The following is a 12,534-nucleotide window of genomic DNA, read 5'->3' on the forward strand; positions in this document are numbered from 1 at the left end:
AAACTATCCAGGAGCTGAAGAGTCACCTCATTCCAGCAAAGGATGCTCCTATCACCCAGGAAATCCCAGGGGATTTAGGATCTCTGCATCAGATGCTGCTGTCACTCAGAAAGGTACAAAGGTCTTAGGAGCTCTGCCTCAGGAACCAGGGGGCAGAGTCCAAATATGTATTTCCGACCATATCACAATATCACACAAGGTAGTCCTGGCCCAGAGCCTGCTAAGTGCCAGGCAATAGGACACACATTCTCTCGTGTAGTCCTTCCCACAAACTCGGGAGACAGGTATAACTCTCCCCATTTTACTAAATGAGGAACTGAGCTCAGAAGTTCTGTGCTTTACGCCAAGTCTCAGCACTGGCCCATGGTGGAGCTGGGCCCATACCCTTCCCCTGGTCTTGCTGGTCCCTGAGCAGCTGCCTGCAGCCCTCCGGGAACAAGGGGTCTCTGGAAGAGGGTGGCCGCAGTCTGGCAGTCTACCTTTCTGTCTGAGGGGGCTTGGTTCCTGATTTTCTTCTCTTCTTTGCTTGGCTTGTCTAACTCGCAGGTTTTTGGGGCTTTTGGGTAATGATTGGGTCTGAGTATCACGTTTACCCCATGCCCCTGCTGAGTGAAGCTGTGAATGCCCCAGGGCTGGGGGGCAGGAGACCAGAGTACAGTCTGGAATATTGAATTTATTTGCTAAGCGGCCTCAGATAGACCGTTCCCTTCTCTGGGATTCATGTACGTATCTGTGCAATGAGAGGCTCAGGAACTTTGGAAGGCCTTGCACCCCACGGTGGATGTAACAGTCCCATGGCCCACCCAGGACTAAAAGGCTTTTGGTTTTTAATCTTTTTTTTCCTCGAATTTTTTTATTGTGTTAAAATATACATGACATAAAATTTACCACCTTAACTTTTTTTTTTTTTTTTGAGACAGTGTTTTACTCTTGTTGCTCAGGCTGGAGTACAATGGTACGATCTCAGCTCACTGCAACCTCTGCCTCCCAGGTTCAAGTGATTCTCCAGCCTCAGCCTCCCAAGTAGCTGAGATTACAGGCATGCACCACCATGCCTGGCTAATTTTGTATTTTTAGTAGAGACGTGGTTTCTCTATGTTGGTCAGGCTGGTCTTGAACTCCGGACCTCAGGTGATCCACCCATCTCGGCCTCCCAAAGTACTGGGATTACAGGCATGAGCCACCACACCCGGCCAGCCTTAACCATTTTTTAAGGGTACGGTTTAGTGGTATTAAATACATCCTTCATGTGCAACCCTCACCATCTTCCCACTCCAGAACTCTTAGTTGTTGTAAAACTGGAACTCTGTACCCACTAAACAACAGCAACCACTGTTCTACTGCCTGTCTCTACGATTTTGACTACTCTAGGTACCACATGTAGGTGGAATCCTAGAGTACTTGTGTTTTTGCGGCCACAGGGTTTTATTTAGTTTCTTTTCTCCACCTCCAGAATCCCCGCATTCTGCTCCTGGCTGGTTTTGCTTCTCCTGGGTCGTGGGGTGCTATTTGCATGTGGGTGAGGAGCCCTCTCCCCATCCATCCTGCTTGTGTTTTCCTCCTGGGTGCTAACTGGCCTCTACCTTTGTCTCTGTCTCCTCTGCCTCTGCTCTTGGTTAGCTGACGGTAGGGAAAGTGTCCAGCGGAATAGGGGCTGCAGCTGAAGTCCTGGTCAATCTGTACATGAATGATCACAGACCTAAGGCCCAGGCCACCTCTCCAGACCTGGTAAGGACATGCACCCCCAGCCTTCACCCACAGACACTGGCTCTGGCATCCCAGGGTGGGCACATGGGATGTGGAGAGGATGCCCTGGCCCTCCCAAGGCTCCTCTTCTCTTGGAACAAGAGGGGGCTGAGAATGAGCTGAATCAGGGCAGAAGTTAAAGGGAGCCTGCATTTCCTTAAAGACAGATCTGACTCAGGTCCCCTGCGGTCTTTTTGAAAATAGAGATCTTCCTGCTGTCTGTGGCTTTGGAGAACGGCCTGGTAGAAAGGCCCAGGTGAGGCCGTGAGAGTAATTGAATGGCCATCACTTTCAGTGTTTAGTGTCCAACCTGAACAGACTCTGTGCATTGGATTGAGAAAAAAGTCATGGGGAAAATATGCCTTTGATTTGAATTCTCCCTTTCTCTAAACTAGGCTGCTCGCTGCCATCACCAGGAATTTTAGTTGACCATTCTTTCTGTTTCCTTTTGGCACATTGCCCTGGAATCGCCCAGGGGTACTGCTGCCCTGGCCCGTGCCCTCCCAATTCACAATTAGGACTATAACTGACCAGATTTGATGCCACAAGCTTTCCTCACCCAACCTGTGCCACTGCAGGGGAACAGGACACCTAAAACATCCTCAGCAGGCCAGTTTCAGGACCTTTGTCCAGAACCAGGTGACACTTAATCCCAAGGACAGATCCTGGAAAGAATATCATGGGGTGGACAGGGTTGTAAGTAAAGCCCACTCCGTCAGACCAGGATCACTCCCACCCCAAAACCAGAGCAGCCAACCTCAGGGAGAGCCCCTCCCAGGCCCACCTTGTTGTCTCGGGCCTGTCTGGGAGTACAGTTAACAGCAGCCCCTGCAGGGTTGGGGTCTGGGTTGGGGGTGTATCTTCCTACCCCTCCCTCTTTGCTGCAGTGGCAGTAGCAGGAAGCAGAAGCCCACGAGGTCCCCAGCATTCAGTGTGGAATTTCTAAAAGCCTTGGCCTGGCATTTGAAGGCTCGGGATAAGCCATAATACACCCACTCTTCTCTCCCGATCCCCAGGAATCTATGCGAAAGTCATTTCCCCTTAACCTGGGAGGCAGCGACACATGTTACTTCTGTAAGAAACGTGTGTACGTGATGGAACGGCTGAGCGCCGAGGGCCACTTCTTCCACCGGGAGTGTTTCCGCTGCAGCATCTGTGCCACCACCTTGCGCCTGGCCGCCTACACCTTTGACTGCGATGAAGGTAACCCCAGGGGCCAGGGCAGTACTGGGCTCTGGCCTTGGCCTCAGGTGTGACCTTGGCTCAGGTTCCTGTCCCTCTGGTGGCTCTAGGACACCCAAACATACCCAAAAGAAAGTATGATGTCATCAGGAAAGCTGCTCAGGGAGACTGGGAGCTCCTGCTAGAAGGGGAGGCTGCCTGTGGTCCCAGGGAAGGGGTAGCATCAGCACTGTGGTATGGCATACCAGGTCCTGGTGGGCACCTGTGTGCCCAGGGCTCTATGTACCTCTTCTTATGTAGCCTCACCACCCTCCATTGTCCCTGTATGGCCAAGAAAATCCAACCTGATACTCTCTGTTGCATGCTCAGCACCACACCTGGCATGCAGTAAGGTTCACCAAATGATGCAATGTTAATATTACTTACATAGTATGTGTTTTTAAAATAACCATCATAATGACATTCCGTCTGATAAGTGGCCTAACAAAGACATCAATGGAGGAATCGTGCTCATCGGAACGAATGATTATTTTCTAATTTTCAGCAGTTGACATTTGCTCTGTCACCTATAACGAGAGGCAGTATAGCATGGTGCTCAATACACACCCTCAAACTAAACTGCCTGGGTTCCACTCCAGACTCTACCACCTCCTAAGCATGGAACCTTGGGCTTGTTACTTAAACTCTTCATCCCTCAGTTTCCTCATCTGTAAAATGAGGTTAACGGTAGTCCTTAGCTCTCAGGGTGGTTGTGATGACTGACGAGTTAATTCATGTGAAGCTCATAGCATCATGCCTGGCATACAGTCATTCCTATGTAAGTGTCCCCTACTGTTACAATTTTTACTATTGCTATTGTTACCAGTGTAGCAGTGAGCAAGGAAGGCTTTTCTGGAAGGCTCACAGTGGTCCTGGGCAGTGGCAGTTTCCCAGTGTGTGCCCCGTCTGGGTCTTTTCCTCCCCATCACTGCTGCCATTTGCTCTCAGCCTTTCCCACCCGCCAGGTATTCCACAAAGAAAGATTGAGGGTGTTCATACTCGAAGCTGTCTATTTAGCTGCCTGGCAACCGGTCTTATGAAGAAACTTGGCCTCAGTTTGATTTGGGGATTTTTTTTTTTTAATGTTGTCCTATTTATTATAAAGGATACAGAGGAGCAGCCAGATGGAAAAGAGGCATGGGGTGTGGTATGGGAGAAGGGGCTCAGAGCTCCCATGCCCTCTCCGGGTGCGGGCATGCCACCCTACGGGAGCCGGCATGGTTTGAAGGTCTTAGCCACATCCCCGGGAGCCCCCCATTGCTGGAGCTTGTCTCTGAGGCAGCAAAGGGCCCTCCTACGTCATCTCAGTGCCACTTCTTTAAGGAAGGTGACAGAAGCCGTTTCCCAAGTTTGAGCCACCCTGAGCTATTTCCATCGTTACTATTTTCTGACTTGGACAGTGGCGGGCACTTGGCTTTTGTCTACTTAGCTCTAGTTTACAGGAGAAAAATTTTTCTGTATATGTGTGCCTCTTTTTACAGGCAAATTTTACTGCAAGCCTCACTTCATTCACTGTAAAACCAATAGCAAACAACGGAAGAGACGGGCAGAGTTGAAGCAACAAAGAGAGGTATGTTTGTCTCAAACATGCTGGTGAAACGGGGAAGGCCCCTTGATAAGGGTTTCCAGTGATCCTCAAAGTTAGGCCAGCTTTGCTGGCCCTAGAGGGATTGAGATGACTCACAGATAAAGAAGAAAGCCTCTGCTTCCTGGTGTGGAGGGTTCTTTTGCTTCAGTCTGTTCCACAGCCTCTGGGGTGTGTCCCATTCCAGATGAGCTCCCAGGACAGTAGCCATGCTGGCTTCTCATAAGAAGCCTGGAAGAGCTTGCCCATGTGGCAGGGATGGGGTGATATGCTTAGCCACACAAAAGCCACGTGGCCCTCTGTACCTGGAACCCACCTGGCCACAAGGTGCTGTTTGCAAGAATGCCTGGTATAGGACCGACCCTTCTACATTTTCCAAGTCCTCTCCCAGGCTCTCGAAGTCAACAAAGTGACCAGCCCACTGAATTCATAGATGGTTTGTGGAAGCATCTCTTCTGGCATCTCTTAGCAAATATCTTCTCTCGGGCTTGATTAATCATCTACCACTAGCAACAACCCATAACTTAAAACTTTTTTCTAATTAGCCAAATATATAGGTTCAGTGTAAAAACATGGGAATGAAAGAATATAAAGAAACAAAGTTAAATCACCTGTAACCACTCTACCCTGAGAAAACCGCAGTTGACATTTTGTAACATCCCTTTCCAGGCTTTTTTCTATGTTAATGTATTTTAACCAAAGTGGAATCCTATGCCTAGAGTTTTATATTCTTCCTTTTCTTCACTAACTGTATATCAAGAATAGTTTCCCATGACATTAAAAATCCTGTTGGAGCATAATTTTTAATGCCTTTGGAAGATTCTAGTCTATAAATGGTCAATAATTTACTTCACTACTTCTGTATTACTGGATCTTTACGTCATTGGAATTTTTTATCTTACAAATGTTTTTACAGTGTATGCTAGTATGCCTATTGTTATCCATATTTCAAATTATTTACTTGATGTATATCATTAGGAGTGAGATTGCCGATCAAAAGGCATGCATATTTTTGAAGGCTCGTGACTCCTATGGTCAGTTGGCCCCTAGAAAAGTGCCCGTGTTCAGCACCGGCTTCAGCATGAGTCGGGGGGCTGAGATTATTGTGGGGGCTGGTTGCAGGGTCTGGCGAGTTCAGTTTGTATTGGCTGTTGGCTTTGTTGAAGTAGTCCTCTGGAAGACTTACAGACAAATGCCCTCATTTCCATCTCTTTCTCAGGAGGAGGCAACATGGCAAGAGCAGGAAGCCCCTCGGAGAGACACTCCCACCGAAAGTTCTTGCGCAGTGGCCGCCATTGGCACCCCAGAAGGCAGCCCCCCAGGTATCTCCACCTCCTTCTTTAGGAAGGTGCTGGGCTGGCCCCTCAGGCTGCCGAGGGACCTGTGTAACTGGATGCAGGGACTCCTGCAAGCCGCTGGCCTCCATATCAGGGACAATGCTTACAACTACTGCTACATGTACGAGCTCCTGAGCCTGGGGCTGCCACTCCTCTGGGCGTTCTCTGAGGTCCTGGCAGCCATGTACAGGGAATCTGAGGGCTCCCTCGAGAGCATCTGCAACTGGGTGCTCAGGTGCTTCCCAGTCAAGCTCCGCTGACATGGCTGGCTGCCCCAAAGTGCCTTCACATTTCCAGGGAGGCTTCAGATGGCAGTGCGTTTGCAGTTTGCTCAGGCTCTGGCCAGGAAGCCTAGCATTCTCTAAACAATTAGCTCAAAGCCAAAGAGTTTCACATGGGCCACCTCCGCCTGGCCTTATCAGGGTGAACATCTACTCACGGTGCTAGGGCCAGGGATGATATGAAGGATCTTTTCTATAGCTTTGTACTTTTATATATATATATATACACCAAAGTGAGCCATACTTCTGGGTTTACATTTCAATTTTTTAAATTTTAATTAGCCTAGAGAAAGCATTTTTTTCTATGAGTGTCAATTTTTCTAAACATGGGTTTGAAGCTTATAACCAGTTTTATAAACCCCTTGAACACTGCAGTGAGTTATCAAAGCCACTGCCTGCAAAGTGGATGATTTAAGATTTTACACACATGAAAATGAGTGTGCCATCTCCTGACCAGTGCCTTTTGACTTAGGTACCCAGATGCCACTTGTCAGCAGCAGGATACTTTTTACAACACGAAAGCATAATTATTTTAGAAGAAGAGAGTAGAAGGGCAGAATAGAATTCAACTTACAAAAGCACGGAGTAGTGTGTGGTTGGCTGTTATCTGTCCCCCTGGAAGGAGGACTGTTTTGCTCCCTTGTTTTGATGTTAAATAGTAGCTTAAAGGCTTTCCCCCGCATACCAACTCACAGCCAAATGACAAAGAACCGTGGGGTTTCAACAGATTCTACAAACATGCATTTTCCCTTCCCACTAATGGGCACTGCAGGGAAAGCCCATTGGCATTTGACCATGGAGCTGATGTGGTGCCGAAGATGAGCTCTTTCAACTGATGGCATTTTAGCCCCTGTGGCTCCCAGCAGATCCCCCAGCCCAGGCTGCAGGCTGAGCCAAGGCTGTGCAGGGTCCATATTGGTCAGGCCAAGTGGAGTGGAAGACTCTGTCCACTTATGTGGTGTCCTTTGGGACTGAGGGGGTTTGTTAGCACATCAGGCTATTGCTGGGAAGCGTGGCCTGCCCAGTGAGCATTGCCTGTGGACATCCTGACTGCTTAGCTGCTCCGCTGCCACACATATGTGGTCAAAACAGAAACCATTTTCACACTGCCCTGGGAAAGGAATGAGTCTGACCTCCAGGGGAAGCTCTACCATATCTTGACTGGCAGGGAAGGCTGGGAGTGGAAGCTATTTATGGACTGATCCACAGGAAATATGCATTAGTAAGGGTAAAAATGAGCATGCAGGTCCACCTACATTCTTCACTCTGGGTATCTAGAAGAGTCCTCAGCTCTCCCTACTCCACGCTGCCTAGACATACACAGCTGCAGGGTCTGCCTGAACAATCGAGGGGCTGCCAGAGAAAGGCCATCTATGGTGTGCAGTGTATCTGGAGTTGCTGGGCCCAAGATAGCTCTGTGGAGTTATCACTAGAGATGCCTCTGGATTAACTAAGAGGTGTGCCTGGGTGTGGGTGAGGAGTCAGAACCTTTGAGAGCTTTGAGATGACAGTTTCTATGGGGCGGGAAGAAGGAGGTGCATTTCTACAAACACTTCCCTGAAATCCTTGGGAAAAACAGAGGCATGGCCGTGGCCAACTCTGTGGGAACTGGCGCCTCTGTCCTTGTTGGCACTGTTCTCAGTCCGATGACTTGCATTGTGTTTTCTCCAATTTTTGCTGGGATTTTAATGTTCAGCATGGTGGGAGGAACCCTTGATTCCTTTTGTTTGAGTATAGAAAGTAAATTTTCGAGGTCGTGATGTGAACGGCCATGTTGTTGTGATTATCTTCAGCTCAGGATAGGCTGAGATGCTTTGTGGAGTGTTCCATGAAGCCCGAGTCGGAATCTGACTGTCATGTACAGCCATAAGGAGACTGGTTTGAATTACTGTGGTGAGACAGGGTGTGCCTGTCAGAAATCTGAGATGTTTGTATGCTCTGAGATGTTGAACCTTTCTGGTGGGCAGCACCAACACCCAGGGGTGGACCCCAGAGGTTGAATGCCTCTAGGCCTCCGCAACATATTCAAGAATGAATAAGAGACGCTAGAGTCAAATGGGGGCAGAGAGGATATCAGGGAGCAAGATGCAAACTGTGTGCATCCACTCTTGTAAACAAGTAGCTGCTCACAACCAGAAAGGTTCATCTCTCCTAAGCAAACAGCGACTCTTTCAGAGGAAGTTTCCCTCTTTCGATCGTTGACTTATTTTCAACTCCGGTGCCTTCTCGTGATGTTAATCATTTCCTTTTTTCCCCACACTAAGTTCTCTTTTCTATCTTTCTCTCTCTTTCCAATCTTACACCATGGCCATCAGTTCATTTCAGCCTTCCAGTGCTACACCCACTTCTTGGCTGACACACTTCTGCTCTAAGGTGACTGGTTTTCTTGCCAATTTTCAAAGAGTGGTACTAACCCCCAACCCGCTTTCCGCACCCCGTCCTCTCCGCCAGCAGTACTGGTTGCACTAACTGTGAGTGTCTTGCATACTGATGGACTCATTTGGTGGCATGGTTGGCTAACAGCATGGCGGGGGGGTGTTCAGCTTGAGACCCATGTCTGTGTTCATTTCCCATGGAGCTGGCAGCCTGTTCTACCCCAAGTGCATGCCCCGCCTCTCCTCTCTCCCTTGGGTCTGCCTGCGTGCATGCTTCTCCAGTTGCGCCTGCGAAGCTACCTACTTTCTTGGGAGGGTCGACCTCGATCATGAAACAATACCATGAGGGGGCCTCTGTCACCTTTGAAAAGAACACTTTTTGAGCAGCCTCAAAAAGCTCATACATACCAGCGCCTTCTTAAATTGGCTCTAATGTAAAGATTGTTAATGTCATTTATCAAAACCATAGGTGATTATTTGGAGGGATTTAAAAAAACTTAATTACTCTCAGGCCTCATCCCAAGCTTGACACATGCTCTGTAGGTTGAACACATAATCACAAATATTCTAGCAAATCCTGCCTTGGTTGCAGCCTGCACTGTAGACCCAAGGGTTTTGCTGTGGCTCTTCTTATCTCCCTTGGCTCATAAAGCCCCAGATGATGCCAGAGCTTCAATTAGAGCCATCATCATCCCAGGCAGGGATATCTTTGAGAAATGACTCAGTTCAGCCCCAGGCCCCTGTGACTCTGCTTAAAGCATACATTTCTGCTGACTCTTGTACCTGGGGCAGCAGGATAATCACCAATACACTCTTAACGAGAAACAACACACCAAGCACAGTGGAGCTGTCCTAGGCAACACTCGCGGTCTCAGGCTGCGGTGGGCGTCTGTCCTGCATGTGGCCCAGACCACCCTGACCCCTGGGCCTGCCTGCCTGGCCCTGCATGCTGCACGCTCACTGCATTTGTGCAGATCCTGGCCAGTACAAAGTCGTTGCTCTTGTCTTATCTTCTCTTACAGAGTCTCCCTCCCTTTATAGAATGTCAACCAAAGAGTGCTCTCCTCCCCTCTCAGCCTCCTCTTTAGCTAGCCTCCCCATCTCATCACAACGCATGTCTGTGACCTTTGGTAATCATTTACAGTGCCACATGGAACCCTGTATTTTGCACACAGCAAAACAAACAATGTTTAGCTTTATTTATGGTATTTGATGCTGTAAATGGAAATAAATATTGTTCTTTATAAAGCTCATTGTTTCCTCTCTTCTTTGCCGTGGAAGCTTCTAAAACCTCACACACAGGGATTGGTGTAGGGGGTTCATTTTCCCTAAACTGCTGGCGGGACTTGCACTTGAGGTAACACAGGACTCTCTGGGGCTGCACTGGGCACTCTGAAAGGAAATATTACCCCTGGGTAATATTTGGAAACTGTCACCAATGCTCCTGGGCCAGGCTTTGGGATCTCTTTCTTGAACACTCATTGTACTTTGCTGTTCTAGATGCTGGGCATAGTGGGTGAGGGTCAGTGTCCCCTCAGCGATTAGATACAGACTGTATTGACGGCTACCTGTACCCATTTCCCCCGCACACCCAAGCGTGGCTCTACAGGAGAGCTTTCCCTATGAACCTTACACTAATTTAGGTTCCTATTCAGCAAAGGTTGGTCTGGAACCCTTCACGCTGGTGCACAGCTGAGTGGCAAGTGGAAGGTAAGGAGGAAGGACTGGGCATCAATATTAGGATGGCAATGAAGTTGGCAGTGTGCTCATCAGATGGAGAGCCACTGCCATCCTAAGAGACCTCTCCTGTCCCAAAGGCTCAGGGTATTCAGTGTCTATGGTGTGAGGCCCTGCCCTAGCACCACCCTAAGTATAGTATTCATGGCAGGTCCCGGGCAACTCCAGGCTGTGTTTAAGGGAAAGATTTGGAGCCTCACTTGGCTATCCTGGGCAGTGCCAAAGTCATCTGGTCCTCAGACTCCCCTGGGTGGGATGCCTGCCATTTCCTGGCTGGGTGTAGCTGGGCTTCTGACACTGGTATGAAAAGTCACCTGGGAACCTCATGAGGTCCCTGGCACCTCCAAATGGGTGTTCCTGAGGCTGCGGTCTCTGATGCCTGGATCTACCTTCAGAGCTGCCTCAGGTCATGACCAAGGGTTCTGTACTCTTACCTGGGTGATATATTCCCACTTCCATTCAAGGAGGGATGTTAGGGACTGTAAGTCAGGTGCTGGGCTGTGCAAGTGACTCATTCCTTTATGCATTCATTTATTCAGCAAATGTTTGTCCTAGGCCTTATTCTAAGCCCTAGGTACAGCAGGGAACCATGCGAAGTCCCCACACCTCCCTGCACCTTAGAGATGTGGCTCAGTATTGCTGTACTAGATGAGATCTGTTATATTTAACTGTGCATGTGCTCATTTGTTTGCTCAACTATGTGATATTTCCTGAGCATCTACTATGTACTAGGAATACAGCAGGGAGTAAAGCAGACAAAAATTGTCACTTTATTGTCAAAGCGTGACACCCCAAGTGGTGCTTCACCAACAAAGGGGTCCATGATCACAACATTTGAGGAATATTTTGTACTGATCTTGCCAGTCCTCCCCCACCCTGGAGACTCGCAAGATTCATTAGCATGTTAAGTCTCTGAGGCATCCTCGTAGGGAAGTTTAATCAACTTTGTGAAAGTCAGCTGTCCCATACTTATGTGAACACTTTGTTTTTGTTTTGGTTTGCTTTTTTTGAATATTGCATTCTACATACATAGTTTTGGTAGACTAGTGTTTAATTCAGAGATATTGGATTAAAGACTTAGAATTTTAAAAGGAAAACCATATAATTAAATATTAAATGGAATTAAGTATTGATTAGATATGGGGTGATAACCTTCTAAGCATAAATCCTCTAATAGGAAGAACACCACACAGGGAAAACATGACACAAATCTGATTATATACATTTTTAAAACTTAATGTAGAGTAATAAAATATTAAATAGACCATTAGACTAGGGAAAAATATGAACTAAATGTAATAACAAAGAAGTTCATTGCATGGTATTTTCAAGGTTCATTTAAAACAGATGTTCCTGGGCACCTCTCATAGTGTAGATGATCAGTTAATATTTGTTGATTAAAGAGTCAATGATAAATAGGCAAAGGCTATGAACAGGCAATTTACCCTTAAGCAAATTTTAAAAGTAAACGCTAAAAAGAAAAAGCAAGCATTTACAAAAGTATTCCTACTTGGTTTTTAAAGGAAGTAAATTAATTATGATGCACATGGGCCAGGTGCGGTAGCTCACACCTGTAATCCCAGCACTTTGGGAGGCTGAGGCGGGCAGATCACTTGAGGTCAGGAGTTCATGACCAGCCTGACCAACATGACAAAACCCTGTCTCTACTAAAAAAAAATTAGCTGGGCATGGTGGCACATGCCTTTAATTCCAACTACTTGGGAGGCTGAGGCACAAGAATCTCTTGAACCCAGGAGGCAGAGGTTGCGGTGAGCTGAGATCATGCCACGGCACTCCAGCTTGGATTACAGAGTGAGACTCTGTCTCAAAAAGAAAATAATAAAAATTATAGTGCACCTACTGAATTAGTAAAGAAAAAAGTAAAACTGTAAGAAAAAAATATGAACTTCATCCCAAGTATTGAGTAAAAAGTAAACTGGGAGAATCTTTTCCTGGGAAGCATTATGGCAACCCTGATTAAGATCCAGAAAAGGGCTCTGACCTCTTGGCCTAATAATTCTACTGCAGGGAATTTATCCTGAGGAAATAATCCAGCAGAAGAAATAAATCTCTGTGCAACTTGAATGTGTAAGTCGGTCAAGCAGAGTGGGTGGGCTGTTCCCCTTTATTTCTGTAAATGCATTCATTTTTACAACTTAAGAAAAAAAAAGGCTTAAGTAAGTAAAAGAAGTTACTGCATCTTTTACTGCCCCCCAGCCAGCTGTTATATAGGGAACATTTTCTCTGTGCCA

The 12,534-nt window shown here is 47.4% G+C and overlaps 1 protein-coding gene across 20 annotated transcripts in view; it reads left to right on the plus strand.

The window, feature by feature from the left end:
- Positions 1–12,534, plus strand: part of MICAL2 (microtubule associated monooxygenase, calponin and LIM domain containing 2) — a 270,478-nt gene that overhangs the window by 162,641 nt on the left and 95,303 nt on the right. For 7 of the 20 annotated variants that reach the window (XM_055094133.2, XM_055094131.2, XM_014346717.4 and 4 more), the window contains 4 exons: positions 1,621–1,728; positions 2,763–2,949; positions 4,449–4,537; positions 5,772–9,793. In XM_055094133.2, the coding sequence (XP_054950108.1) occupies positions 1,621–1,728; positions 2,763–2,949; positions 4,449–4,537; positions 5,772–6,149 (762 nt within the window). In that variant the 3' untranslated portion in view covers positions 6,150–9,793. Of the gene's footprint in view, positions 1–1,620; positions 1,729–2,762; positions 2,950–4,448; positions 4,538–5,771; positions 9,794–12,534 lie in introns of those variants that run through there. The other 13 variants (XR_008954575.2, XR_008954578.2, XR_003029112.4 and 10 more) reach the window with 3 other exon arrangements.

The sequence above is a fragment of the Pan paniscus genome, chromosome 9 (genome assembly GCF_029289425.2).
Source record: "Pan paniscus chromosome 9, NHGRI_mPanPan1-v2.0_pri, whole genome shotgun sequence".
NCBI classification, from domain to species: domain Eukaryota; kingdom Metazoa; phylum Chordata; class Mammalia; order Primates; family Hominidae; genus Pan; species Pan paniscus.